Genomic DNA, 23987 nt, shown 5'->3' with positions numbered 1-23987 from the left:
TTTAAATAATATTATGAAAAAATTATTTGGTGGTCGGTGATTTGGTGACTTGGTTCGATTTGGTTGATGGCTCAGCAGTGCGGTTAGCTTGGAAGAATAGCTTAACAACACAACGACTTGGAGTAAGTTTCAATGGCGTTGGGTTCGAAGCAATTGTTCGGCGATATATATAGCTTGAAGTCTAAACTAGACAGTTAAAAGCTCGGTGGGGCCTAAAGTACCTCTGTATCTAGAGAGGGTTGGCCTTTTGTTCAACTTGTATCTAATTTTTGAGCTCATGAATAATAATAATAAAAAATACCATATATATATATATATATATATATAATTAGCTCGGCTGGCTGTCTAGTTTATTTATTTATTTATAGATTCAATCGTAGGGTGAATATTTGATATTTTAGTTTATTTATTTATTTATATTTATCTATGTACGATCTATAGTCGATTCTAGAAGTTGTCATTTTAGCACTACGGTATTAACTGTGATGTTTGATATTGGGCCCCAAATGGGCCATGTGGGCCCATGCTTGCAGCCCACTATCGCTAGATATTTATTATTATTTTTTTACTAAAATGCTCGAAATCGATATGATCACCATTGGTAAACCTTAAACTCAACGCAATGGTGCAGATAAAGAATGCATTATTGGAAATCAGAACCGTCGAATTTTAATCAGCGACGTCTTCATCATTCCGAGGGCGGGCGGATTTAGCCGTACGATTTACTCTCGCGCTAAATAAAGCCGAGGGCTCACGGTAGGGAGGCACTAAGGCTGCCTTCTATCTTACGCTTAGTGCACAAGTTAGGAAGGGGAGGACCTATTCTACGCTTCTCCAGGCGAGATTTTGGATTCCTTCTCGGTGTCCTCTCACTTCGCTGATGGAGAGCGAAATAGAGGGAGATTGAACGATCGTGGAAGCTTCGAGGTAGTTTTCCGTCGATCTTGTCTGCATCGTTAGCTTCCCTTTTATTCGTTCTAAATTGCGCCATATTCGCGCATTCGAGATCGCTTCGCTGGTAAGTTTGACCTCTAGTGTTGGATTGAAGAGATCTGACTGGAAATTCTCAATTTTTGTGATTTTCGCCTTTTCTTCTAATTTTTGTTTCCGGTGTTAGCTTGCTTCGGTTTCACCCATTTGGAAGATTCTGCTATATCTTCTTAGAAATCTAGTGACAAAAATCGCTTGTGCGCAGTGTTCCTTTTTGGAAATTTCGTGATGTCCGATTTGTTATAATTTTCCCAGTGTAGAATTGGTATTATGGAATGTGAAGCAAAGGAAAAGCTGTTTTTATCAACGTTTCATATAGTTATTAACCCAAAGGATGATTTTTCCTATTCACTTGTTCATATTTGGCCAATTTTTTAATGTTTATTTCGAGTAATTCGCTTTTGGGAAGTGACATCAATTGTAATTGGTCATTAGCCTTTCATTTTTTGTTCCTGAAAGGAAAGAAGGAATTATTCACCAATCAGTTTCTGTAATGATAATTGTGGCTCCTATAATGGGCTGGTCAACTGATTGGATAGTCACAGCTTTCATAAATCGGATAAACTTTGTGAAAGTAGCGTTGTTGATTCATCAAAATTATGGCGCATGCTTTTGGTTTAAAGCCATTGTCATGAAAAAGAAAAAAAATGGTGATTTGCAGCAGTTGATTCTTGCTTGTGCAGTTTTGTGCCTAGTATAGCTTATTTTAAGAAATAAGAATCTTTAGCACATGCAATGAATTCTTATTTCTCTTATAATTTGGATCCTCAGGTTGCAGGTTTTGTTCTTTGCTGCTGAAATAGATGAGGGATTCCTTACTGAGGAGTTATTCACGGTTGCACATCATCTAATCCCCATGAGCTCAATAGTTTCTACCTCACGGGGAATGCAACCCCAAGCCAGGCTTAGCTCGTTGGAATCATCATCTCCATGGCCATCATCAGCTCCTTTTAGTCAACCTGAAACTGATTATAATGATGATGAGAAGGCTGAGTTATTGTCAGTGTCTTGGAATCAGGACTATGGCTGCTTTTCTGCTGGAACTAGCAGTGGTTTCCGGATTTATAATTGCGACCCTTTCAAGGAAACATTCAGGAGAGATTTGAAAAATGGGGGCTTCGGAATAGTTGAAATGCTATTTAGGTGCAATATCCTGGCTCTTGTTGGTGGTGGTGCTAATCCACAGTACCCACCAAATAAAGTAATGATCTGGGATGATCATCAGAGTCGGTGCATTGGTGAATTTGCATTCAGATCTGATGTCCGAGCTGTGAAATTGAGACGAGATCGCATTGTTATCATTCTTGAGCACAAGATATATGTTTATAATTTCACCGATCTGAAACTCCTTCATCAAATAGAGACCCTGGCTAATCCACGAGGACTGTGCTGCCTTTCGCATCATTCTAATGCCTCTGTGTTGGCTTGCCCTGGTCTAAACCGGGGACAAGTTCGGGTTGAGCATTTTGGTCTGAAGGTGACGAAGTTCATTAGTGCTCATGATTCTCACATTGCATGTATTACATTGACTATGGATGGCCTTCTTCTTGCAACCGCAAGCACAAAGGGTACCTTGATCAGAATATTTAACACGATGGATGGCACCCGCCTACAAGAGGTAAATCTACTCTTGAATTAGGATAATTGTCTGGTATATTCTTCTCCTTTCAGGCTTGTTCCATTAGGCAAATAAATTTTCAGGGTCCTTAGATTAAGAAATTTCTGAAAATGATTTCCTCTCTCCACTATTATTTGTTCGACAAGAAGTAGAAGAAGAAAAAGGATACTTATATATGATGACAATGTCATGGAGAAAATTGATCTGACTTATTGATTTTTCACCCTTCTCACTTATATTTGATATCTTCCTTTCATGTGATATATAATGATATTGGCATATTGCTACATTAACAAATTAACAATCTTTAAATCTGTATGTTGGAGGCAATATGTGTGAGCTTCTCCTGCTGAGACCCTATACTTCTAGTCCACTAAATAAAAAAATATCCTGCTTACATGAAGACTTAAATTTTCGTATTTTTATTTTTCAAAGATGTCTGTATTTTGCTATCTTTTGTTTTTTTTTTTAAATGAAACATGACCAGTTTAATCATTGATATGGTCTATAAGCATCATCTTTATGACATTGAATCCTTGTATTGATGATTGACAAGATGATGTGTGAGTTGCATCAGCAGCAGTTGAGGTACATTGATAACTTCCATTTATCTTATAGGGGGGACATGATGGAATATGAACCAAGAAAAGTGACAACTGGCGTACAACCAAGTATTTGTAGATATGATAGCACTAAATATCCTAAATGATCTTTTCTGGGTCTTCTTTTCTCCGAATTGCATACTCTGCCCTGCTTTCTATAAATTTGGAACTTATTGGAATGATAAATGATTATGTCTCAGTTGGTGCTTTGTAATGCTTTCTAACTTGAATGTATTTCTAATCTTTCTGTAGTTTTTTGGATTTCTAATCATGAAATACTCACTATTACCAAATTTATAGGTACGCAGAGGACTGGACAGAGCTGATATATACAGCATTGCCCTCTCTCCTAATGTGCAGTGGCTTGCAGTCTCCAGCGACAAAGGAACTGTCCATATATTCAGTCTCAGGGTTAGAGTAGCAGGAGAAGATTCATCCACCAATCAGTCTATTGCTCAAGATCCAGGACTAGTTCATCAAAGTTCCTCCAGTTCTCTTGATGCTCTTGTACCTTCTAAACCTGGTGCTAACACCAGTTCATCATTATCTTTTATGAAAGGTGAGAATTGGTCGGTAATATCAGCTTCTGCTTTCTATTCCACATCTTTGTATGATTAGTTGTGAATTTTCTAAAAAGATCTGCATATTTCTTTCTCTGTGTTCTCTTTCAGTGACTTTAGGATACTTTTGTGTTTTTCTGTTTCTTTTCTTGCTTAGTTGCAGCATAATTGTGTTAAAAGTGTCTCAGATGTTGCTTATTAACATAGCATATAATGTGGTTTGCTTTGATTTGAAAGCAAATTATTTGTTTGGTTAGCATGAGATTGACACCATATACTCATCAATCATCAGATGTCTCATCCTGTAAATTGGAAGCTTATAAATATGCATCAATTTATCTTTCTTATTGTAAAATTATGAGAACTTTCTGTTACTGCTGAAATAGACTTTTTTTTCCTCTATCATCCTGTTTGTTAAAAGTCATCACCATGATGGTCGACTCTGATAATTTTTTCAATGGGTTGAGCTTCTGTTACAGACTGGTGGAGAGTCTAATGGATTTCATGGGCAAACAGTGAGGGTAATAAGAATATCCATAATTTCTTGTATGGCACCTCAATAAACATATGAACTGTATCATTTTTGTAACCTGATGACAATGAAAGTCAATGTTTGTGCATCAGACAAAAACTTGTGGGCTGGATTTTTCTTTTATTAAACAGAATCATGTTTCACTGAGAATACTTTATGAAAATAAGCATGTTAGTTTTACTTTGAATCATTATGCTAAAATGTAGATGACCAAGTTTCAGGTGCAAAAATAAGATACATATACTACAATTGATTCTTCTGAGGTACATTTTTTATCCATCAATTCTCTTGAGAATTGTAAGAAGAGCTTGCCAAATGCTGATATGTGAATTCAAGTTCTCTTGCTTATTATCTTTCTAAGTATTAGTGAATCTAGTTGGTCAAAAGAAGAAAGAAAAAGGGGATAAGAAAGAAAAAGGGGATACCAATCTTACATGTATTGAAAATGTACAGTTATGCTGCCGAAGTATTTTAGTTCGGAGTGGTCATTTGCTCAATTCCACTTATCAGAGGTCACACGCTATATTACTGCATTTGGAGCTCAAAACACTCTTATGATCATTGGAATGGATGGCAGGTATCTGTCTTGGCTCATAATCTAGTGATCAATTATCTACCAGTGTTCTTTCAAGCACTTCTTTTTCATGTCTCACCGTGGATGCCTTTGTTTATTTGTCATATTTACTGTCAGAAGTCAGCAGCAATGGTGCATTTTTCCTGATGAATTCTAACTGTTCTCTGACAAATCATAGGAGGCCCATTATGCATTTAAGTATATATTATCCTGTGCTCCCCATCCTCTATAGTTCAGACTATGTTGAACAGGAAGAATTGACAATCTACACCATTATCTTTTCTCTGTAATACTCTTCCTGCTGCAATTCTATGAAAAAAGTTACACATTATTAATGCCATTTATTCTTTATATTATGAGAGGATTTTATATATTAGAGGACGTCACCTAGTGCGACCACGAGGCCTGCCATTATGCGTCTGTGGTGGTGCAGGGATTAGTCATTTAAATGAGCCTCTCTTATATTGTGGTAAAGTTGAAAATATCTTGCCCTCATCGAACAGCAGCATCAATTTTTCTGTGCTACGACACCCTCTTATTAGGATTGGTGTTAATAGCTAAACCTTTTCTGTTGTGGAGTGCAACAGATGCTTCATTTAAATTCCTTTTACAAACTCGAGTTCTCTTTTTCTTTTTCTTTTTCTTTTTTTTTTTAGGTCTAAAGGAAGAATAAGAAAATTACTTTCAATAGTATTTATTTGGAGAAACGAGTCAATATAGGCAGTATACCTTCTATTTGCATTATTTTGGTCTTCTATTACCTTCTAGTTTTCTTTTTAACTTTCCATGCAATTGTTCTTCCATTTGATGCAACTAATTATGTTATTTTATTTGCCCAGTTTCTACAGATGCAGCTTTGATCCAGTGAATGGTGGGGAGATGTTGCAGAAGGAATACATCCTGTTCCTGAAGGCTGAGAGCCATCGGCCAAGACCTGCCACCACCTAAATTACTTCGCAATCTCAACCATTTCAACTGCATGTAAATAGGAGAGATTGGGCTGGATCTCCTGTGCATACATCCTATACTGACCTGTAAATTCTATACAAGCAATATCTACATATTTATTACCAACTAGTTTTCCTAATTCATAATCCATCTGTGACCTGCCATACAACATTTATACGTTGGTGAAGCTATCTATCGTTGAGCATGTTGCAATGGATATCTCTGGTGGTAGGAAGCACTCGTCTGTAAAATGTTTGTTAACAGGCTTTGTTCTTTTGCAAACCACCAGAAAAAGGAGAAAAAGAAAGAACAAGATAATTTAGTGGCTGAAATAAGAGTAGCAGTCTGCTATTTCTCGACACAGACTAGCAGGCTTTGAAATCACTCACACCATTGGCGTAAAAAGTACAGTAGCACCGATTACTACTAAGAAAACAATTAATGATTTACTCTTAACATTTATCACCAAGAAAAAGATCGGTAAAACATCCACAACTGGATCTTGCCAACTAAATAATAAGATTGTAAGATAGAAAGCACATAATGACTACTAATACAGAGATATCAAATAATTCAGCAGCTCTTATTTGTATTATTATGCAAGTCTACATATACATGGATTCACGTCCCCAATAGCTACTTCAATAATATCTTAAGCCGCCAATCCGAGTCGTCACCCGTACCTGAACCTGTTATGTACTGATCATGTCCTATTGAACACTAAACCAGATTCAGCAAGTTTACTTGATCAAGAAGAGTGAGAGAAAAGAATCAATTATGAGAACCAGATTGACCATCTCTGCTGCTGCAACTGCCTCTGCTTCATGTGCAGACAATCAGAGTCTGGATCTTGCTGAGTTCTCCATTACGATCATCACTTTACCAAGGGCTTTCCTTTCTTTCAAAGCAGTAAAAGCAAGATTGGCCTACCAAGGGTATAAGATGAAAATTAAGGTAAGCACCTATGATAGATGCACTATAGCCATCTATGCATGTAATACAGAAAGTAAATTCAACTACTTTGTGGGCCCTATAAAGAATATCATACTCTAGAATATTTTTGTGTTCCTGTTCTAGGTTCTGGCATAAAGATTGAAATTATGGAGAGAGAACCAAGAAGCATCTGCGGTAACTGTTTGATTTCCACTGCATTTTCCAAATATAGCCATAAAGTTTGATATTGTCACTTTATGAACATACTTCAAATGGAGCAATCAAAATGTTCAAATGCTCAGCCAACATTGGTGTCCAGAACAAACCTCAGAACATCCCCTCATGATTGACAAACCTATAACAAGCTGTTGCTTTCCAAAGAGCACAATTGCAATGACTTGCTTTAATTAAAAAGAAGAAAGAAAAAAAAAAGAGTGAACAGAAGAGCAGACAAAAGAAAGAAACTGCTTCATGGTAATAAGTTCAATTTCAGTTAATCATGCAACATGCCTGCAAAAGTCTGATCCGGATAACCTATTTGGTGTTATATTCCTGGAATAGTAAAGGACAGAAAACAATCTAAAGAAACAATACGACCAATTTCTGTGGCTTATCTGTAGTCTTTTTGACATATTAGCCAGAATGCATAACCATGGACAGAAGATGTTCAATATTCCATGCAACAAAAGGATTTGAACCATAGCTATTTAAGCATGGAGTTAATGCATAGAACAACAACAATAAGATATTACAGCACTTTTCAATGTATAAATGATTATAAGTAAGATATTACAGCACTTTTCAATGTATAAATGACTGTAAGCTATCATGTGTTACCTCAGAAAGACTGTGGGTGTGTGAAATCTGAATGCTTATTAATCCCTTCGCTAACCATGAGAGCAGTTCCTTGAGTGAGTCATTAAGGACATAGGGCCGATGTATCTTGTAGCTACCCCAATAGAGTCCATGAACCGTCCAGTTCTAGAATATAGGCATAAAGTAATAAGTTAACAATCCACATGCAAATTTATTATTAAACATGATCGTGTGGTTGATACTCACTATACAAGTCTGGAAGCCTACCTGGAAGAATTAGTTTACATTGGCACAGGAGCATGAAAGTGGTAAAGCGAAGCTTTATGCTCTTAGATACATAGTCAAAACCACAAAAAATCATAAAGGAAGCAAAAATGTTCTTGAATCTAAGATGACTTAACTAAAGAAGATGCACATAAGAAAAATGGAAAAGTGAGTATGTCACTGTACTAAATTGTGTCATGAATCAACCAAATTGTTGGTCGAAATAAATTAACCAAATGCACCAAAAGCACCTGAATAACAGAGCTGTTTCAATAATTGTAACTACCGATTATGGTTAAATTTTGGTTAAATGAAAATGACTTGTTCGATAATTGATTAAGATTGCTGCAAGTAATTTCAAACTTCATGACAAATCAAGAAATTTAAATATAATTCAGGTTTACCTTAACAAGAGCAATATTTGCTGGGATGATCGGTACTTCACCGCTGGCAAATCCAATGACCAGAATATTTGCCCCCCAATTTAGTAGCTTCATACAATCCTTTGTAAGTTTGCCCCCTACTGGATCATATAGAACATCGACTCCTTTGAAATTTCTTGCCTTAAGGAAACGCTTCACACTTTCTATAACATTTTCCTTGCTTGAATCAACAACCAAATCCACCCCGATTGACTGGAGAAATTGCAACTTCTCCACTCCCCTGAAAGTAAGAATGCAATTGAACCTAATATCTTCTTGCAGTTTCACAAGCACAATTCATTAAGGTAAGAAAAGTCGAAGATTAGCCAACACTCTAGCTATCTACCTAGCAACTGCAACTACAACAGCACCACAAACTTTTCCTATTTGAACAGCAGAGAGCCCAACACCGCCAGCAGCACCAAGAATAAGCAATACCTGAAATACATTCCAAATTATCAATTATCCCAAGAAACAGGATATGAAAATAAATAAATGCCAATGAATCTTGATTCTATTTTTTGTTCTTACTTAGTAATTGTTGGGGGTCTTAATAGTCAAAGTTGCATCATATTCTACCATGATAAGAAGGGAACAAAACAGTAGTTGTCACAAAACATACAGATAAACACATCACTACTATAATCATGCCTAAAAATATTCACAAGCTCCAATTTATCATTTGATTTCAGATGGTTCAACTATATCAATTTAATAAAAAAAATGGAGAATGACATACTTGACCAGGTTTCAGTTGGGCTCTGTGAACAAGAGCAACATGTGAAGTACCAAATGCAACAGGTAGGGCTCCAGCTGCAACCAGGTCGCATCCATCAGGCACTAGAAATCTTGTTCATTAACACAAATATAACTGAAATTAGTGTTAAAGAGACAATGGCTAGTTACATTGGCCTATGAAGTAAAGTGATAACACAAAATATTGGGTCTAGGATAATAACACAATTCTAGAAAGATGGTTCCTAATCAGGCTTGGCTTTGGGACCCCTTTTATACCTCTCTTTTTTTTCGCTCTGGTCTTGCCAAACTGCATAGATAAAGTAAGGTTGCTCAGTCCAAATATATTCGTTATCTTTTCCTGTTCTTTCTAACTTTGGGGCTAAATATAGATATTCTCTTCAGGATGAACTGCTCGCATTTTTCCACTAAATGCCACACCCTTAATCATCTCAATTCAATAGTATTTTATCATGGAAAGAAGACGAAGATGCAGAAAATTATAATTTTTTTCTTAAATTCTGTCTTCTTATTCTTCTTTATTTTTACAAATGCGGGAAAAGAATGTCGTCAAGTGCCTATGCAATTCCCAATGTAATGGTCACTCACCAAATCGCAATAAAATGAACATGGAGTAAGTAATCACAGATCTGAACAGCATATAGATTTCGACCTTAATCTTCCTACCACAGTGTTTTCTTCTTTTACTTGAAATGCTAAAGGAAGTACCAAAACAAAGACAAAAGTCTAAGTATTGCACGAAAGACTCGAGCCTTAGCAACAACTCACAAATCATTCTCGTCCGCGACGATGAACTCGGCGAACGAGCCAAGGGACGCAAAGGAGCAGACTCTATCCCCGACCTTGAACAGGGTCACGGCGTCTCCGACAGCATCGACGACGCCGGAGTAGTCGGAGCCAGGGATAAAAGGGAGAGGCGGCTTCTCCTGGTACTTCCCAAGGATCTGGAGGTAGTTCGCGTAGTTGAGGCTGGTGGCGCGGACCCGGACTCTAACGGAGGTCGGGGAGGAGAGGACGGGGATGGGGTGGGTGGTGGAGACGGCGATCGGGGAGGAGGAGTCCGCAATCGGGAGGGTTGGATCGCCGAGTTTGCGGCAGATCAGGGCTTCCATTGCACTAACCGGGAGAGGAGAGGATTAAGGTTTCGATCGAGAGTGGAATGAAAAAGGGTGGGTTTTTGGTGGGACTATTGGAAGGAAGCAGTCATCGTCTCCTCCACCTTGGGAGGAGCTCCCATATATTTCCAGCCGTCGACTTCCTAAACATAGGTATTACACGTCACTAACATTATCTCAAAAAATAGTTGCAGTACTTAAAATCTATATATTTTAGGAAATTTGAGCCATATTTTCTTTTGCAAATAACTACTTTTTCTCTAATTTATTTGATTTTGCCAACAAAAATTTATTAAAACTGCTATCTTAAGTTTATTTTTTCTTATAGATTAGATAATTAGGCTAATCATCTTAAAAAATAAATATATATATATATATATATATAGCTAATAAAATATTCATTATCGAATTTTTTTACATGTTTAACTTATTATAAACTTAAATATAAAATTACGTGTGTATTGATGACTTATATAAAATTTTAAATCCTCTAAAAATATTTTCCAAATTTTAAAAATAATTTATGTATAATTCTTCTTCTTTTCCTTTTTTTTTTTTTTTTTTTTTTGATTCAGTGAATTTTAATATAAGTTCAATGACAGACTGATATAAAAAATTGAAAGAAATTTCTCTCAGATTAAGTATACAGTCAGCAATTTCCAAATTTAAATATAAGTTATCTATCAGGTTAACGATCACTTAGTCTTTAAGAAATATTAGACAAGTAAAATATATGTTTGGAGGGCTGCTAAAAAAAGAAACTCGCGAATCGTAGCGAACGTTACCATAAATTGGTTGGACTCACTACTTTGCCAGGTGGCCTACCCCGAGCGTGAATTAATTCCATGCCCATTTGACGTGTTGTTTCGTTCTCCTTAACTCTCAGATCCGAACATTTTCACTCCATGCATCTTGAAATCCTCACTATCCTCTTGCAGCTCCTATCATCATCTCCGATTTGGGGGTTTATTTTTTTGTGTGGTGAATAGTTGTCTTGCAGTAGCACAAACATAGCATGGCAGATGACAGGAAGAGCGGGAGACTTGTGATATCACAGTTGGTGGCACCATTTTAGCATTGACACGCCAGGTTTCAACAATTCTGGAGATCCTAATAGCAAGCTGGAGATGGCAAACCTTGATTGGATTCTCTTCTCATGTTTTGGGACTCCCAAATCCCAACCCTAAGAATTCGCCAATATAGTGAGGTACAAAATATTCCCCAATCCTATCATTTCGATCTATAGACATCGTAGGCGAAAACTTGTTTATATTTATTTGGTTAAGCCCGATGAACTTGGTTTGCTGAAGATATTGGTTATGGAATTTACTGCAGCATTAACTTATAGTTCTTAGACACAATTTGTCAAACGGTTAATGGACTAAGGACATATAGATAATACTACAGCATTGAATAATAATTTCTACATGTTTATGTGCTCAATATGACGGTGCATCTCTTCAATCTCATATGCATAATGTAGCAAGCATATAGGACATATAGATAATTACTACTTGTTCATATGTAAAGTTGGCTATTTCATAGAGTCAACAAACAGCGAAAATATAAGAGCTAACAGGATAAAGCTTAGTTTGGTTGCAGGTCCAACCATAACTGAGAAGTGAACTGGGCAAGTTCTATTGTTGCTATCGAATAGATTGAGAGTTGTTAGTTTGCTTGGGCTGCTTGGGCTAGTAGGAATCTGGAAGCTCAGATCAGTGAAAGGTATCTCATCTGTAGCCGAGCTTTCATTGGATTGAAAATCTGCTGACCCCGTCTGTCCCACCCGTTGTCCATCGCCCTGTTGCGGTGCTGATGGTATCAAATCAAACAGAGATAATATCTTTTGCTGCTTCCTCTGTAAGCATTGCTTCTCCTGTGCATGCAATTTGATAGCAGTGTAGCTTGTTTGAACATTATCAATTGTGCCACTCCCTTCAAGTCCAAGATGAAGAAAAGAACCAAAGCTTCTTTCAGGCTCGACAGCTTGGCTAGAACTTGTTATGATGCTTTTGCCTTTCCCCGAGAGATCCACAGAGCTCCCTTCATCTTTCTCTGAGGATTTTATTGTTTGTATCATGGAGAACGACCTAAGCAAGTCATCAGTTTCTAGCTTGCAGTTAGGATCTTCATGACTGTTGGAGCTTGACTTGCCAATGGTAAAATGGTCAAACTAACTGTGATCTGACAAGTTTTCCGCTCCTCTGTCATCTTCCATGCTATGTTGTGCTATTGCATTCTGCGATTGAGGGCTTGTATCCTGAACATAATGCATCTGATTCTGCCTAAATTCAGAAGTGTTCTGAAGTTTTGGATTATCAAAAGTTAGCAATATTCATATAATTTGCAGTCTATAGTATTATGAAATTTCACCACCTCTTGAATGTGTAGCAGGTTTGACAATAGCTAGATAATATCCATTGAATATGGAGATGCAATTCTAGTGAGAAATAATGCGCGATATCTGCTCCATCTTTGCACATAAAGACAGTTCGGTAAGTAGGACTAAACTTTTCTTTTATTTTTATGTAACGATAACAAAATTGATTGAATATAAGGGATATTTAGCATTTTGTACCATAAAGGAAGTATAGTGAAGTTGATGTATATATATATTATGTGGGTATACTGATTTACAATATCGAACCAACTTAGCTACCACAGAAAAAACATTCTTCGTCTTGTATTGATGCACTTATCATATGGAGATAAACTAGGAAACAAGTCTTGCATACCATGTCTATCAAGTCTGGAAACCTTAATTTCTCCATATTGTGCAAAATCACTTGAGAACAGAAAAATGTATATACTGAAGCATTACCAAAATCAGCACTCATATTTGACATATTTGTATGTTCTTCTTTTCTGATTTCAGATTTTAGATTTTGTTTCCATCACACAGTTGACAGATGAAATGGTCCAGTCATTCGATCGTCCCACCATGAAAGGGGCTACAAGGGTATGTACATTTCTGTGGTAGTTGTTACTTGATACCTTCTGCTATTACATTATTTTGGTTAATTTACAAGTCTAGCAGACAATAGTTTTAAGATTGTTCTGTGTAATTGTAGTTTCAACTTGCATATCTTTGCCGTAAGAACAATATAAAATGTTTCTGCACTAGTATACGACAGAAAAGGTATTTCTCTTCTAATGATCACCTAGGATGAAGAAAGTACCTCTTTTTGAAAGGATTGTATTCAGATCTCTAAATTATTTAGATGCTTTTCCTTCTATTATTACTTTTAATCTTACAATATATAAAGTTGAATTAAGCATTAATGCTTGCTGTGTGCTGAAATTTCTTTCTTAAAATTGATTAAATAGATTGCACTTGCTTGATTTCTTTCTATGAAATATGTTGTGACACTAGTTGATTTTTTCTATAAGATCTCAAAATTGATTAATTATGCCGACAGTTATGCGGTGTGACTTTCATGATTCATCTTTCTTCGCATCATAGCTGTTTACTCCTCTCTTTGATAATACTTATTGATAATACTTATAAAAGGTAAATTTTCAGTGTTAAACTTTTTATTTCATCATTATTAGCTTTGCCTATTCATGCTTCTATTATCAATTGCCCTTCATGATTTAAATACTGAAGAAACCTAGATGTTCCACAAGTAGTCTCCATCACTTACCATGGAAAGAAAACAATAAATAGAGATCGAGAAGGACATGTTAAAGGTATACCTAAACATACTGAAACTCAAAATATGTGGTCCTAAAAAGATTTTTAAACAGTTTATTGGCTTTATCGTTAGATGTCCTTCTCCAACTATATTTTAACCAAATAAACGACCAACTTGTGTTCAAGATTGATTTGGATAGGGAGTTCAACTACGTAAGTCAAACATCATAAAAGTATATCGATATCTTTGATAGAACATTCTTCAACTAATTCTGCACACGGTATCTAGTGGGTCAATGCCTTCTTGGAGTGTTCAAAGAAATTTAAAGCAAATGGTTTTATTGAAATCTTGTGTGGGTCAATGCGTGTCTATCCCGCGTCACACACGCGGTTTGGCGACGAAAGCATAGTGAAAGCATTAAAGGTTATTTAGATTTGGCATCAATGTCTGGATTGCGTCATTTTGCGTTAACGTGCGGGTATGTGAAAGTGAATCTAGAAGTCCTCTTAATCCTTACCACCTTCACTTCTGTTCTGAAAATTATATATATATATATATATATTGCTATTTGTTTCCTTATGCCAATATAGTATAATAAGTAAATAATCATTTATCTCAATACTAGTATAGTTATACATACTTTTGTTTCCTATCTTTTTTTATTAAATATTTTTATATTTATCAATTGTTATTTATCTTTGAAAAAAATATTATTTTAATTACTCTATCTTTTTTTTCTCTTCTCTCCATCCATCTGTTTTATTATTTGCCAACTTATTGTTTTAATTTTATGTTATATCAAGTGTAAGTGTAAGGGCATGTATGCTAATAAAAGAATTATTTCTTTTTTTTCCCTATTCTGTACGGATGGAGTAATAGTTGTGAGATGAAACGAGAAACTACCAAACTTTTGTACGAATTTTTAACGACATACAACTCTTTCGTACTGTTGTCTATAAATTATTTACTAAACTAGTACAGTTTTTGCCACGTAAGTGAACATGTAAATTTTTCGAAGTTAATCACTATGGCAGACCACGACAAGTCTCTCTTTCCTACCGTATAAGAACAACTATTTTTAAGACAGGATTCTCTTATATGATAAAAAATGATAGTGACGTGGTAAATAGTTTGAAAATTCTAACGAAAAAGATATATTTTTTTAATCGGAAATAGTAGATTGTTCAAAACCTCTTTATAGAAGTGCTTAGAAACTTATAATTACTAGATTTTGTACATCGAGTTAGAACCATGAATCATCAGTTCAATGTTCATACCTAAACAAGAGAACGGTACTCCAGAACAGGATGGGAAAAGATTGTGGGAATTCTTTGCTAATAAATATTAGAGTAAATACGTGGATGGAAACTTGGAAAGCGAATGATGTAAGACTGGTAGATAAACACCGATTCCATTTGCGGCCCACGCGCTCTTTCCCAATTATAAATTACCGTCTCATCCCTTCCTCCCGTTCCAATTCTTATTCTCCCTCCTGCCTAGTATTCCTGGATAACTCCCGATGGAATCGGAGGGCGGGAAGAATAACTCCAAACTTATCCGCGGGCCGTCCCGGTCCTTCCGCCTCCGCAACGACAGCCTCAACGCCGTCCGCCTCCGCCGCGTCTTCGACCTCTTCGACCGCAACGGCGACGGCGTGATCACCGTCGCCGAGATCTCCCTCGCCCTCGACCGCCTCGGGCTTGGGGCCGACGCCGGTGAACTCGCCGCCACCGTCGCCGACTTCATCCCCGCCGGCCGATCCGGCCTCCAATTCGCCGACTTCGAGGCGCTCCACCGTGCCGTCGGCGACTCCCTCTTCGGCTGTCCGCCGCCGAATTCGCCGGATGAGGAAGAAGACGAAGAGGCTGACGAGGACATGAAGGAGGCGTTCAGGGTTTTCGACGAGGACGGAGATGGGTTCATCTCGGCGGCGGAGCTCCAAGCGGTGCTCGGGAAGCTGGGGTTGCCGGAGGCGAGGAGTATCGCCAGCGTTCGAGAGATGATCTGCTCCGTCGATCGGGATCAGGATGGGCGGGTGGATTTCGGCGAGTTCAAGTGCATGATGCAGGGCATATCTGTCCGGGGGGCGTGATTCCAATCATTTGATCAGTGATTGTTGTCTAAAAAATTTAATTTACGGTCATGATTGGATCTTATCTGTATATGTCTTACATATCAGGGTAGTATTTGCATATATTCCTTAAACTTAACGTCCCATCTCTCTTTTCACTCTTCCCCTTTTGTATACTATTGTATTAATGACTTTGAAATATGGATTACGGTTTACACTTTAAGCACTCTACAAGTAACGCAACCTTTACAAAGAAGTCCTAAAAAGAAAAGGTGGTTATCGGGTCAAAGCTCATTAAAGCCTGGGCCGGCCAAGCCAATTACTCCCCGTCGAACCTAAGTTGACAATAACGTAGTTTTCTTTTTTTTAATCATTCATGAGTCTGAAGGCTAAATATATATAATCCTTTTTAGATACATAGATTTTTTTTAGTTGTCTAATTTAGATTTCAGACCCACTTCAAACCAGCAGTTATATTATCGGACGGAGTTGAACTCATAATCTTCTTGATCATGGAGAGAATATTGTAGTTTATACGTTCAATTATATTAGTAAAGCTATACTATTTTAAAATGATATCATTCGAAAGAAATTAGAGAGCTTTCGAGTTCCTCTGCTTTTAAAATTTCCAGCCATTCCCCGAGTTGTTTGGCTTCCTCAAGTGACCAGCAAACGGCGTCATCTCTCCGTTAGGAAGATGTAAAGGCGAAGATTCATCTAGCCGTTGGATTGAGTAACGGCGATTTCACAGCCGCCCGGTTCTCACGGGACGGGTATATATGACCCCCGCCTTTACTTGCTCTTCGTTTGCCGGTTTCTATTCCAGGTTGAACGAGACAAGTGAAGGAAAGGTAACAGAAGACAAAAGGAGTTCTTTTTTCTTCCCTTCAGGTACGAGAATGCCATGATTCTTCACTAGCATAAGTTATTATTGTAATTAAAAAAAAAATTCTTAAGTTTTGTTCTTCATAGAGAGCATTCTCTTTTAGAAATTTTCTGGTTTTAGTTAAGCATCATTTCATCTATTTTGATTGTTATCTGATAGTGTTTTGCTGTAACTTTTCTGTGTTTCTAAATCTATTTTCTCATACTTTACGTTGAGTACTTTTGTCTTGCGGTTAAATGGCGATGTGGGTATTTTTTGCAGGAAGGATCTAAGGGAGGATGTCGGAAATTGGCGATCACCTCTCGATGGCGGAGAAGATCAGCGAGAAGATTCACGAGTACAAAGGCTCGTCATCGTCATCATCAGACTCCGAAAACGAGATACCTTCGTCTCATAATGCAAGGAAGACACGGTTGTTTGGAAGGAAAGAACCAGTGCACACTGTTCTTGGAGGAGGAAAATGTAAACATCTTTAACAGTTAACATGATCATGGTCTTCTTAGTTTCTTGGTTATATTTGTTTAGATCTCATTGCAGAATTTGCTTTGTCGATACGTTGATATCATCCAAATCGGTTCTCTGTCTGAATCCACATTTATCCGTCGATATCATGAACTCATACTGAATCAGGAAGTCTACTCATATTTACCTTTGATTTGATGGTTATAGGGATGTCAGATTTATCAACAGGGTGTTGGAAGAATAGGATTTTTGCAGCAGTTGGTTCAGAAGTAAGACAATTATATAAAGTAGAACGATGAATGAGAGGAGGAGATGATGCAGCTATCATAAGATCTTCAAAAATAGGATCGCAAAACTTAACCAGTATTTCGATTAGAAGCAGAATTAGTTTAAGTTATGAATGTTTTCAGATTTTGTGGTAGAGACTTGTGCCACAATATATTGAGTTCCTCTAAACATCGACAAATTAAAGGTGTACTAAACTAATGTATTTCATAGAAGTATTTGTGCCCACGATTTTTCTCAGAACAATAAGTTTGGCAATAGCAACCTGAACTCAGGATCTATTTCCAACCATTTCATTTATAAAACTTTAAGGAGTTTGCATATTTTCTTCGTCTACTTTATATGTTTGGTTGATATCCATGTGAAACTTAGTTTATGATGTTGTCTTGCTTACAGCTGCTGACATAATCTTGTGGAGAAACAAACAGATGTCGGGCAGCATGCTTGCTGGAGTTACTGTTATCTGGGTTCTCTTTGAATGGCTCGGTTATCACCTACTAACTTTTATTTGTCACTCTCTTATATTCATATTGGTCGTATGTTTTCTTTGGTCCAATGCAGCGTCATTCGTCAACAGGTGAGAGCTCATACTCAACTTCTACTTGATGTTTTTTTTAACTCTGAATATTAATTCGTTCCAGATTAAATTTTTGGAGATCTTTCTATCTCAACTTGATGTAGGACTTATCTGGCGATTTTATACTTTTTATCCGTTAATTTTTGGGAGATTTTATTCTTTTATCCATTAATTTTTGGGTTACATTTTGGTAGCAATATTCTAATCTTAGTCAACAAATTCAGGTCTCCACCCAAGTTTCCAGAGGTTATTTTGCCTGAGGACTTGTTTCTACAGATTGCTCATTCTGTAGTATACGAAACTAATGAAGCTTTTGCAACTTTCCGATACGTTGCTTCTGGAAAAGATTTGAAGAAACTTTTGATGGTAAAGTAACATCTATTGTTTTATCTAAGCACGATCATAAGGATCATAGTTGGAAAATTTCTTTGCAGGTGATTGCTATCCTCTGGATCATTTCTGTGGTGGGCAGCTGGTTCAATTTCCTGACTCTTTTCTACATTCGTGAGTGCATGTTAAACGTCTTGTATTTTATCTATACATCAGTTCATCTTCGATCTTTTCACATCCAACTTGGTCTTGAATTGTTGATAAAATCATCTGCATCTATGTTAATTGATTGTCTTGTGACATCATACTTCCAAAAGCAAATGTAGCAAGCAAATGATCTTGGAATCCAAGAGAATGACAAACTTTTAGATTACTCAAAATCTACGTGCATGCCAGATAAATCTTTACATACCTAATGCTTGATTTTAGATGACAGTGTTACTGCTAAAGCAGCAGTTAATTAGTAGGTGAAATATGTTCGAATGAACTATCAGTATATTGTCAAAGCTAAAATGTTCATTGAGGTTAGCAATCTTCTTGGATTTCAAGATCTTTACAGTTCACTTGGTTTGGTTGGTTTAGTGATTTTTGGGAATGACAAGCCTTCCTGTATTCCCTGAAGTCTGTTTGATGTCATTGATCATTTACAGGTTGCTTGTATTAAGCTCTTTTCTTTTCTCTGCAGTGTTTGTTATTGTGTACACTCTGCCAGTGTTCTATGAAAAATATGAGGATCACGTTGACACTGCAGCAGAGAAGGCAATGGTTGAGATCAATAAGCACTACGCTGTTCTGGATGAGAAAGTACTGAAGAAGATCCCTCGTGGCCCATTTGCTGAAAAGAAACAGCAGTGAGAAGGGTTTATTTCAATTCAGTTTCCATGACCTTTTTTGATTAAAAAAAGATTCAGTTTGCATGACCTTGTGATTTTTATTGATGGAACTATTTATTAGATCATTTATGAAGTTGGAGACATGGGAAGTTATAAGATCTAATCATTTTGTGTTCTTTGGAGGAGAATCTTTCATTTTAATTGAGGCTGTCCAACTATTAGCCTGCTTCTGAACTTCTGAAGCTGGAGAAGATAAAGAAATGCTACTTTCTCTGGAGGTAGCTTTTTTCCATGTTCTCATATGCTGTGTTAGGAAGGTAGATTTACATTACACTTGGTTCAACATCATATTGAAATGTGAGTAAATGCAACTATTAAATGGATCAGTTGTGGCTCATAAAGTGGGACAATTATAGTGGATCCATGAATCTAAGAGGACAAAGACAAAGCAGTGTATGCTGAAGCAATATCTTTATATTATAGATTAATCTGCTACTAAAACAGATTACTGCATTCATAAAACTTCAACACACTACAGAAGATCTCAAAACCTTAGTTTACACTCATTTCTAGACATTAGAATTTGGAACTTGATGAGAATCTAGCATTGCCCATCTATGCATTGTTTTTGCTGGAGCTTGGCGGCAAAAATGGTTCCCACCACCCAGATTCATATTTGGGATATGGTGCTACCCAGTTCTCTGGCTTCTCAAAACGTAGGTCAACAGGATTGGAAGCCAAAGCATCATCAAGAGTGTCTGCCTCAAAGTTGTCTGCTAAAACTCTGTCCAGCCGCAACTTCATGAATCTGCAAGACATTTAAATATAATTAAAAAGAAGGGATTTTTTCAAAAAAAAATTTTAAAGGAAGGGAACTGAACGGAGAAATTTGGGCACGCAAGTTTCAAATAAAGGGGAAAGTAAGGATATTCTATCTCCAAAGGCGTCAACGAAGTATAAAAGATCTCAAAGAAGAGTATTGGAGAACACTATTAAATCTTTGCGCCCTTTCATGCCTATTCAATTAAGACTGCTCTATGAAAAATTATATCCCTATATCTCTTCAAGCCTGTTATTTTTTATCAGTTCGAGTAATAGAATGAAATCAATTTACCTCTAAATACATGGAGAGTGGTATAATGTTACTTGCATGTGTGCCGCCGCACTTGAGGAAGCACGGTAACTGTTAAGGCATTGTCATACAATGTGTGTTCACTACACAACAGCTTAAAATTCTAGATTAGTTGTTTTATAATGATGATAAAACAATGCTTCAACCAAGAGCAGCAGTGAGCACTATTAAATCCTTATATCTTTTAAAATCAGGAGTAACTGAGAGCAATACTAAATCCTTATATCTATCTCTTCATGCCTATTGATTTCCATCAATTCAAGTAAAGAATGGCTCAAATAGACCTCTCTAATCATGCAAAGCATGTGGATAAGTGAATAGGAATCCTCGCAAGAACTTATATAGAACTTGCAATGAGAAAGAAACTAATAGATGGAACTACAAGAAGTTAGCAGAGGGTTTACGTCATCCAAGTTCCGTCGGTGGAGACGAGTGCGACGGCCGGCCGCTTCAACCGCTTGGTGATGTTAGGGAACTTATCCAAGAACTTGGGCTCTATGACGAGCCAGAAATCCTGCTCTCTTTTGCGCTCCCCAAAAAGGCGGAGCCTCTCATCCAGTTGCTCCTTGAAATGCTCCTCTTCATCCAGCATGAACTTGGCATTTGCCACAACAAAGTAGTATCTACTTGGTTTCTCCTGCAATAATCTCTCCACAGTATTATTACATTTCCTATGGAAAATAAATTTGGGCTTTTCTTTTACATTACAATCTTCAGAAAAAGACTTAAAATTAGTGGCAAGTATTAAGTGTAAACCAAAGAATTTCTGAGACTGGTTCAAGCAAATGGAAGAATTCCTTCAAAATGGGAAGTGTTTCTAAAAAAGATAAAAATAAATAAATAAATAAATTGCCTCCATGGAAGGAGGAGGTGAATAAGGATCTTCAAAATGGGAAATGGTTCAGAATTCCTTCAAAATTAGAAGTGGGTTCTTACCAATATGCCGAATTTATGCTGAAAACAACTGATACCAGTCAAAAGAAGAACAAAAAAAAAAATGATCTTTCTCTTTTTCCCCTAAGGAAGGAGGTGGATAAGAATGCGTACAGCTTTCTCGGCTGGCTGGGAAGATCCGAGCTGATTGGATTCGACGGCGAAAGCTCTTAGAGGAGGAGAGGAGAAGAAGCGATGCTGGGCTCCCCTGGTGCCGGTCCGACTATGGACCGAGCTGGGAGGAAGGAGAAGAGAAGGAGTGCTACGGGAGAAGGACTTCTCGGCTTGGCATGACGCCAACCCGGCGCATGGCCTTAGAGACAGAGTCGCGGGAGCCAACATTGAAGCAAATTTGGAGGAGCAAAGATGGAAGAGGAGGAGGACGAAGAAGAGTAGTAGAAGAAGAAGAACCTTATCTTCACAATGGTTACACAGTATAACGCGATTCGGTATTATAAGCACCAACGGGTAAGGTGAGGTAAGGCCATGTCAGGGTCCAAGTGTGGGGTTGGGTTGGATACTCAGGATAGCCCATGGTTTTCTCAAAGGGCTTCATCAGTACTATACCCAGAAGAATTCCAGAATTATTTTCTTGTGATAATGTGAAATCCTTAATAATAACTAAACAAGAAGACATGTATTATAATATCTCTATATATTCTTCCATTTTTAATATATATACTATAAAAATCCTTAGCCGATCTCGAAAACCTTGTGCCCGAAAACCAACTAAGCAAGCAAGCACTGATTCCACTGTACAGAAAATATCGAACTCCAATCCGAAGAAGCAAAAGTAATCACAACATAAGCATTCCATATAACTAACCACAAGTATCACATGATCTTGGTCTAAGGTGACACGTGCCACGGCTCAAAGTCCCGTGGGACCACGATTCGGATGCTATCCCGTTAACGTGATTCGATTGATGAGCTTCGATAAACAGCTCAACCAACTCCCAACAACGCAAACTACCACCGAAAACTTAGACACCGACCCGAACTCAGAGGAACAACTTAACTTATCCTATTCCTATGAAAGAACCCAACCCCGACAGAACTCATCCGACGTCATGGCCCAATCAAACCCCGCAATGGCGCGAAATATCCTACTAGAAACGAGCACCCGGGAACAAGCTCATCTTTCCTTCTTCTTTTTCTACATCGTATATATAACAAATCCTCAAATTGTGTATTTATCAGTCTAATTTTTTAATGTTACTAAGTAAACCTATCTAACTTTTCCTCTTTTACAATAGAATATATGTAAATAAGAAAGCTTAGAAGGGGGTTAATGCAAAAAGCAGTCCTTTATAATAAGGCCACAGCAAACTTTTATTTCCCCTTCATTGCCACTACTAACTCCATGGACTCCGCTTGCAAGCGCCTCCACCCCGACAGCCGCCGCCGCCGCGGCTTACTGATTGTGGTGTTATCCATCCTCGCCGTAGCTCTTGTCCTCCTCGTCCTCGGCCTCACCGTTTTCCGCCCCCGCCACGCCATAACCACCGTCGATTCCGTCCGCCTAGCCGGGCTCTCCGCCGTGGTGGACGTCCCCAATCTCGCCGTCGACCTCAACCTGACCCTCGCCATAACCCTAAACGCCTACAACCCCAACCGCGTCGGATTCCGCTACAGCGAGGGCAACGCCGAGCTCTACTACCGTGGCGCCCTGGTCGGCGAGGCGGAGATCCCCCCGGGTGAGGTCGGCGCCGGCGGGACGGTGAGGACCGTCGTGGATCTCACCGTCATGGCCGGACGGCTCGCCGGCAACGCGGCGGTCTATGCTGACGTGATCTCGGGGTCGGTGCCGTTCACGACGACGACGAGGGTTCCGGGGAGGGTAACGGTGCTCGGGGTGTTCAAGATCCACATGGTGTCGTACACGACGTGCGAGGTCACAGTGGACGTGAGTAAGCGCACGGTGAAGAACTCGGATTGCAGGTATAGAACCAAATTATGAGATTTGGGGAAAAAATTTTGAGTTAAAAAAAGTAGTCTCTTTTTTTCTTTTTTCTTTTTTTGAATCGTGTACTTGATTGTGAATGACAAAGATCAAAATTTCCCACTCTTTACGTTTATTATTGGCTGGGATTGTTAATTTCAACTTAAAATAGTCTTCTGTCATCAAGCTTCCTTTGACTTCTAGATGTTTTGAGGACTGGAAGTGTTTTTATTAGCTTCCTTTCTCTGGCTAGCTGAAGTGTTGCATTTTCTTAATCTTTTTGGTTGCCATATTGGTGAAATCTTCTCACTTTTTTTGAGGCAATTTGATTACCACGAGACGAAGAAGTCTCCCCCGATGTGAAAGCTGTCTCAAAGCTTTAAGAGGTCTCTATGTAGGTTGTTGGATTTCAGAATAACTCAAGAGGTGGTGGCACTTTGCTCTTCATAAAGTCTGTTGGGTATCCAGACGTAACTTATACGCAGAAACACCACTCATCACATACCAGTTTCACTCCCTCTTGAAGCCAAAGATAGATAGATGGATATCTTCTGGTCTCTGGATCGAGAGAACTACTCATAAAAATTTACCTTTGTCTTTTCAAGGAAGGCGGTGATATACTGATATAAAAAAAGAATGAACCGTCTTGAGAAGATCTGCAAACCACTACAACCACCGTCCACAAATGTAATCCATTGCACGCCAGTAGTTAGTTAGAAGGCCGCCATCATTACACCAAATCTAACATTTGGCTCGAAGATTAAACAATCT

General features: G+C 37.9%; 6 protein-coding genes across 12 annotated transcripts; 4 read left to right on the top strand and 2 right to left on the bottom strand.

Annotated features, from left to right (window-relative positions):
- The first annotated feature begins 755 nt into the window (after positions 1–755).
- LOC140764219 (autophagy-related protein 18c-like) lies at positions 756–5950 on the top strand. Of its 3 annotated transcripts, none has more exons than XM_073102666.1 (5): positions 759–1018; positions 1762–2608; positions 3511–3769; positions 4756–4879; positions 5716–5950. In XM_073102666.1, the coding sequence occupies exons 2-5, from the start codon at positions 1847–1849 to the stop codon at positions 5822–5824; spliced, it is 1254 nt and encodes a 417-aa protein (XP_072958767.1). In that variant the 5' UTR covers positions 759–1018; positions 1762–1846; the 3' UTR covers positions 5825–5950. The 3 variants fall into 3 exon arrangements, with proteins under 3 accessions (XP_072958768.1, XP_072958767.1, XP_072958766.1); XM_073102665.1 differs by having other exon boundaries at positions 760–927; XM_073102667.1 differs by lacking the exon at positions 5716–5950 and having other exon boundaries at positions 756–927; positions 4250–4898.
- A 436-nt stretch (positions 5951–6386) lies between these two features.
- Positions 6387–10278, bottom strand: LOC140764220 (uncharacterized). 2 transcript variants are annotated; one of them, XM_073102669.1, is made up of 7 exons: positions 9784–10278; positions 8999–9107; positions 8606–8697; positions 8242–8500; positions 7595–7738; positions 6619–6750; positions 6387–6534 (listed from the first exon to the last, which is right to left on the bottom strand). In XM_073102669.1, the coding sequence occupies exons 1-6, from the start codon at positions 10125–10127 to the stop codon at positions 6661–6663; spliced, it is 1038 nt and encodes a 345-aa protein (XP_072958770.1). In that variant the 5' UTR covers positions 10128–10278; the 3' UTR covers positions 6387–6534; positions 6619–6660. The 2 variants fall into 2 exon arrangements, with proteins under 2 accessions (XP_072958770.1, XP_072958769.1); XM_073102668.1 differs by having other exon boundaries at positions 6387–6750; positions 9784–10277.
- A 662-nt stretch (positions 10279–10940) lies between these two features.
- Positions 10941–19435, top strand: LOC140765953 (reticulon-like protein B2). 4 transcript variants are annotated; one of them, XM_073105299.1, is made up of 8 exons: positions 10941–11337; positions 11722–12625; positions 13006–13089; positions 16984–17184; positions 17866–18046; positions 18271–18412; positions 18481–18550; positions 19062–19435. In XM_073105299.1, exons 4-8 carry the CDS (start codon positions 17001–17003, stop codon positions 19229–19231), a joined length of 747 nt encoding a protein of 248 aa, XP_072961400.1. In that variant the 5' UTR covers positions 10941–11337; positions 11722–12625; positions 13006–13089; positions 16984–17000; the 3' UTR covers positions 19232–19435. The 4 variants fall into 4 exon arrangements, with proteins under 4 accessions (XP_072961400.1, XP_072961399.1, XP_072961402.1 ...); XM_073105298.1 differs by lacking the exons at positions 10941–11337; positions 11722–12625; positions 13006–13089 and adding an exon at positions 16163–16727 and having other exon boundaries at positions 19062–19434; XM_073105301.1 differs by lacking the exons at positions 10941–11337; positions 11722–12625; positions 13006–13089 and adding an exon at positions 16750–16769.
- On the top strand, positions 15235–16059 carry LOC140765954 (probable calcium-binding protein CML27). The gene has a single exon (XM_073105303.1). It carries the CDS (start codon positions 15285–15287, stop codon positions 15855–15857), a length of 573 nt encoding a protein of 190 aa, XP_072961404.1. The 5' UTR covers positions 15235–15284; the 3' UTR covers positions 15858–16059.
- Positions 19436–19699: 264 nt separating the features above from the next.
- LOC140765109 (protein YCF54, chloroplastic) lies at positions 19700–21713 on the bottom strand. The gene is made up of 3 exons (XM_073104030.1): positions 21389–21713; positions 20746–20978; positions 19700–20017 (listed from the first exon to the last, which is right to left on the bottom strand). The coding sequence occupies exons 1-3, from the start codon at positions 21614–21616 to the stop codon at positions 19825–19827; spliced, it is 654 nt and encodes a 217-aa protein (XP_072960131.1). The 5' UTR covers positions 21617–21713; the 3' UTR covers positions 19700–19824.
- An 872-nt stretch (positions 21714–22585) lies between these two features.
- LOC140765638 (uncharacterized) lies at positions 22586–23335 on the top strand. Its single transcript, XM_073104813.1, has one exon. It carries the CDS (start codon positions 22638–22640, stop codon positions 23232–23234), a length of 597 nt encoding a protein of 198 aa, XP_072960914.1. The 5' UTR covers positions 22586–22637; the 3' UTR covers positions 23235–23335.
- The last annotated feature ends 652 nt before the right edge of the window (positions 23336–23987 follow it).

Source organism: Typha angustifolia, chromosome 8, assembly GCF_048772165.1.
Source record: "Typha angustifolia cultivar Huaian chromosome 8, ASM4877216v1, whole genome shotgun sequence".
Classification (NCBI taxonomy): domain Eukaryota; kingdom Viridiplantae; phylum Streptophyta; class Magnoliopsida; order Poales; family Typhaceae; genus Typha; species Typha angustifolia.
This window is presented reverse-complemented; position numbering and strand designations above follow the sequence as displayed.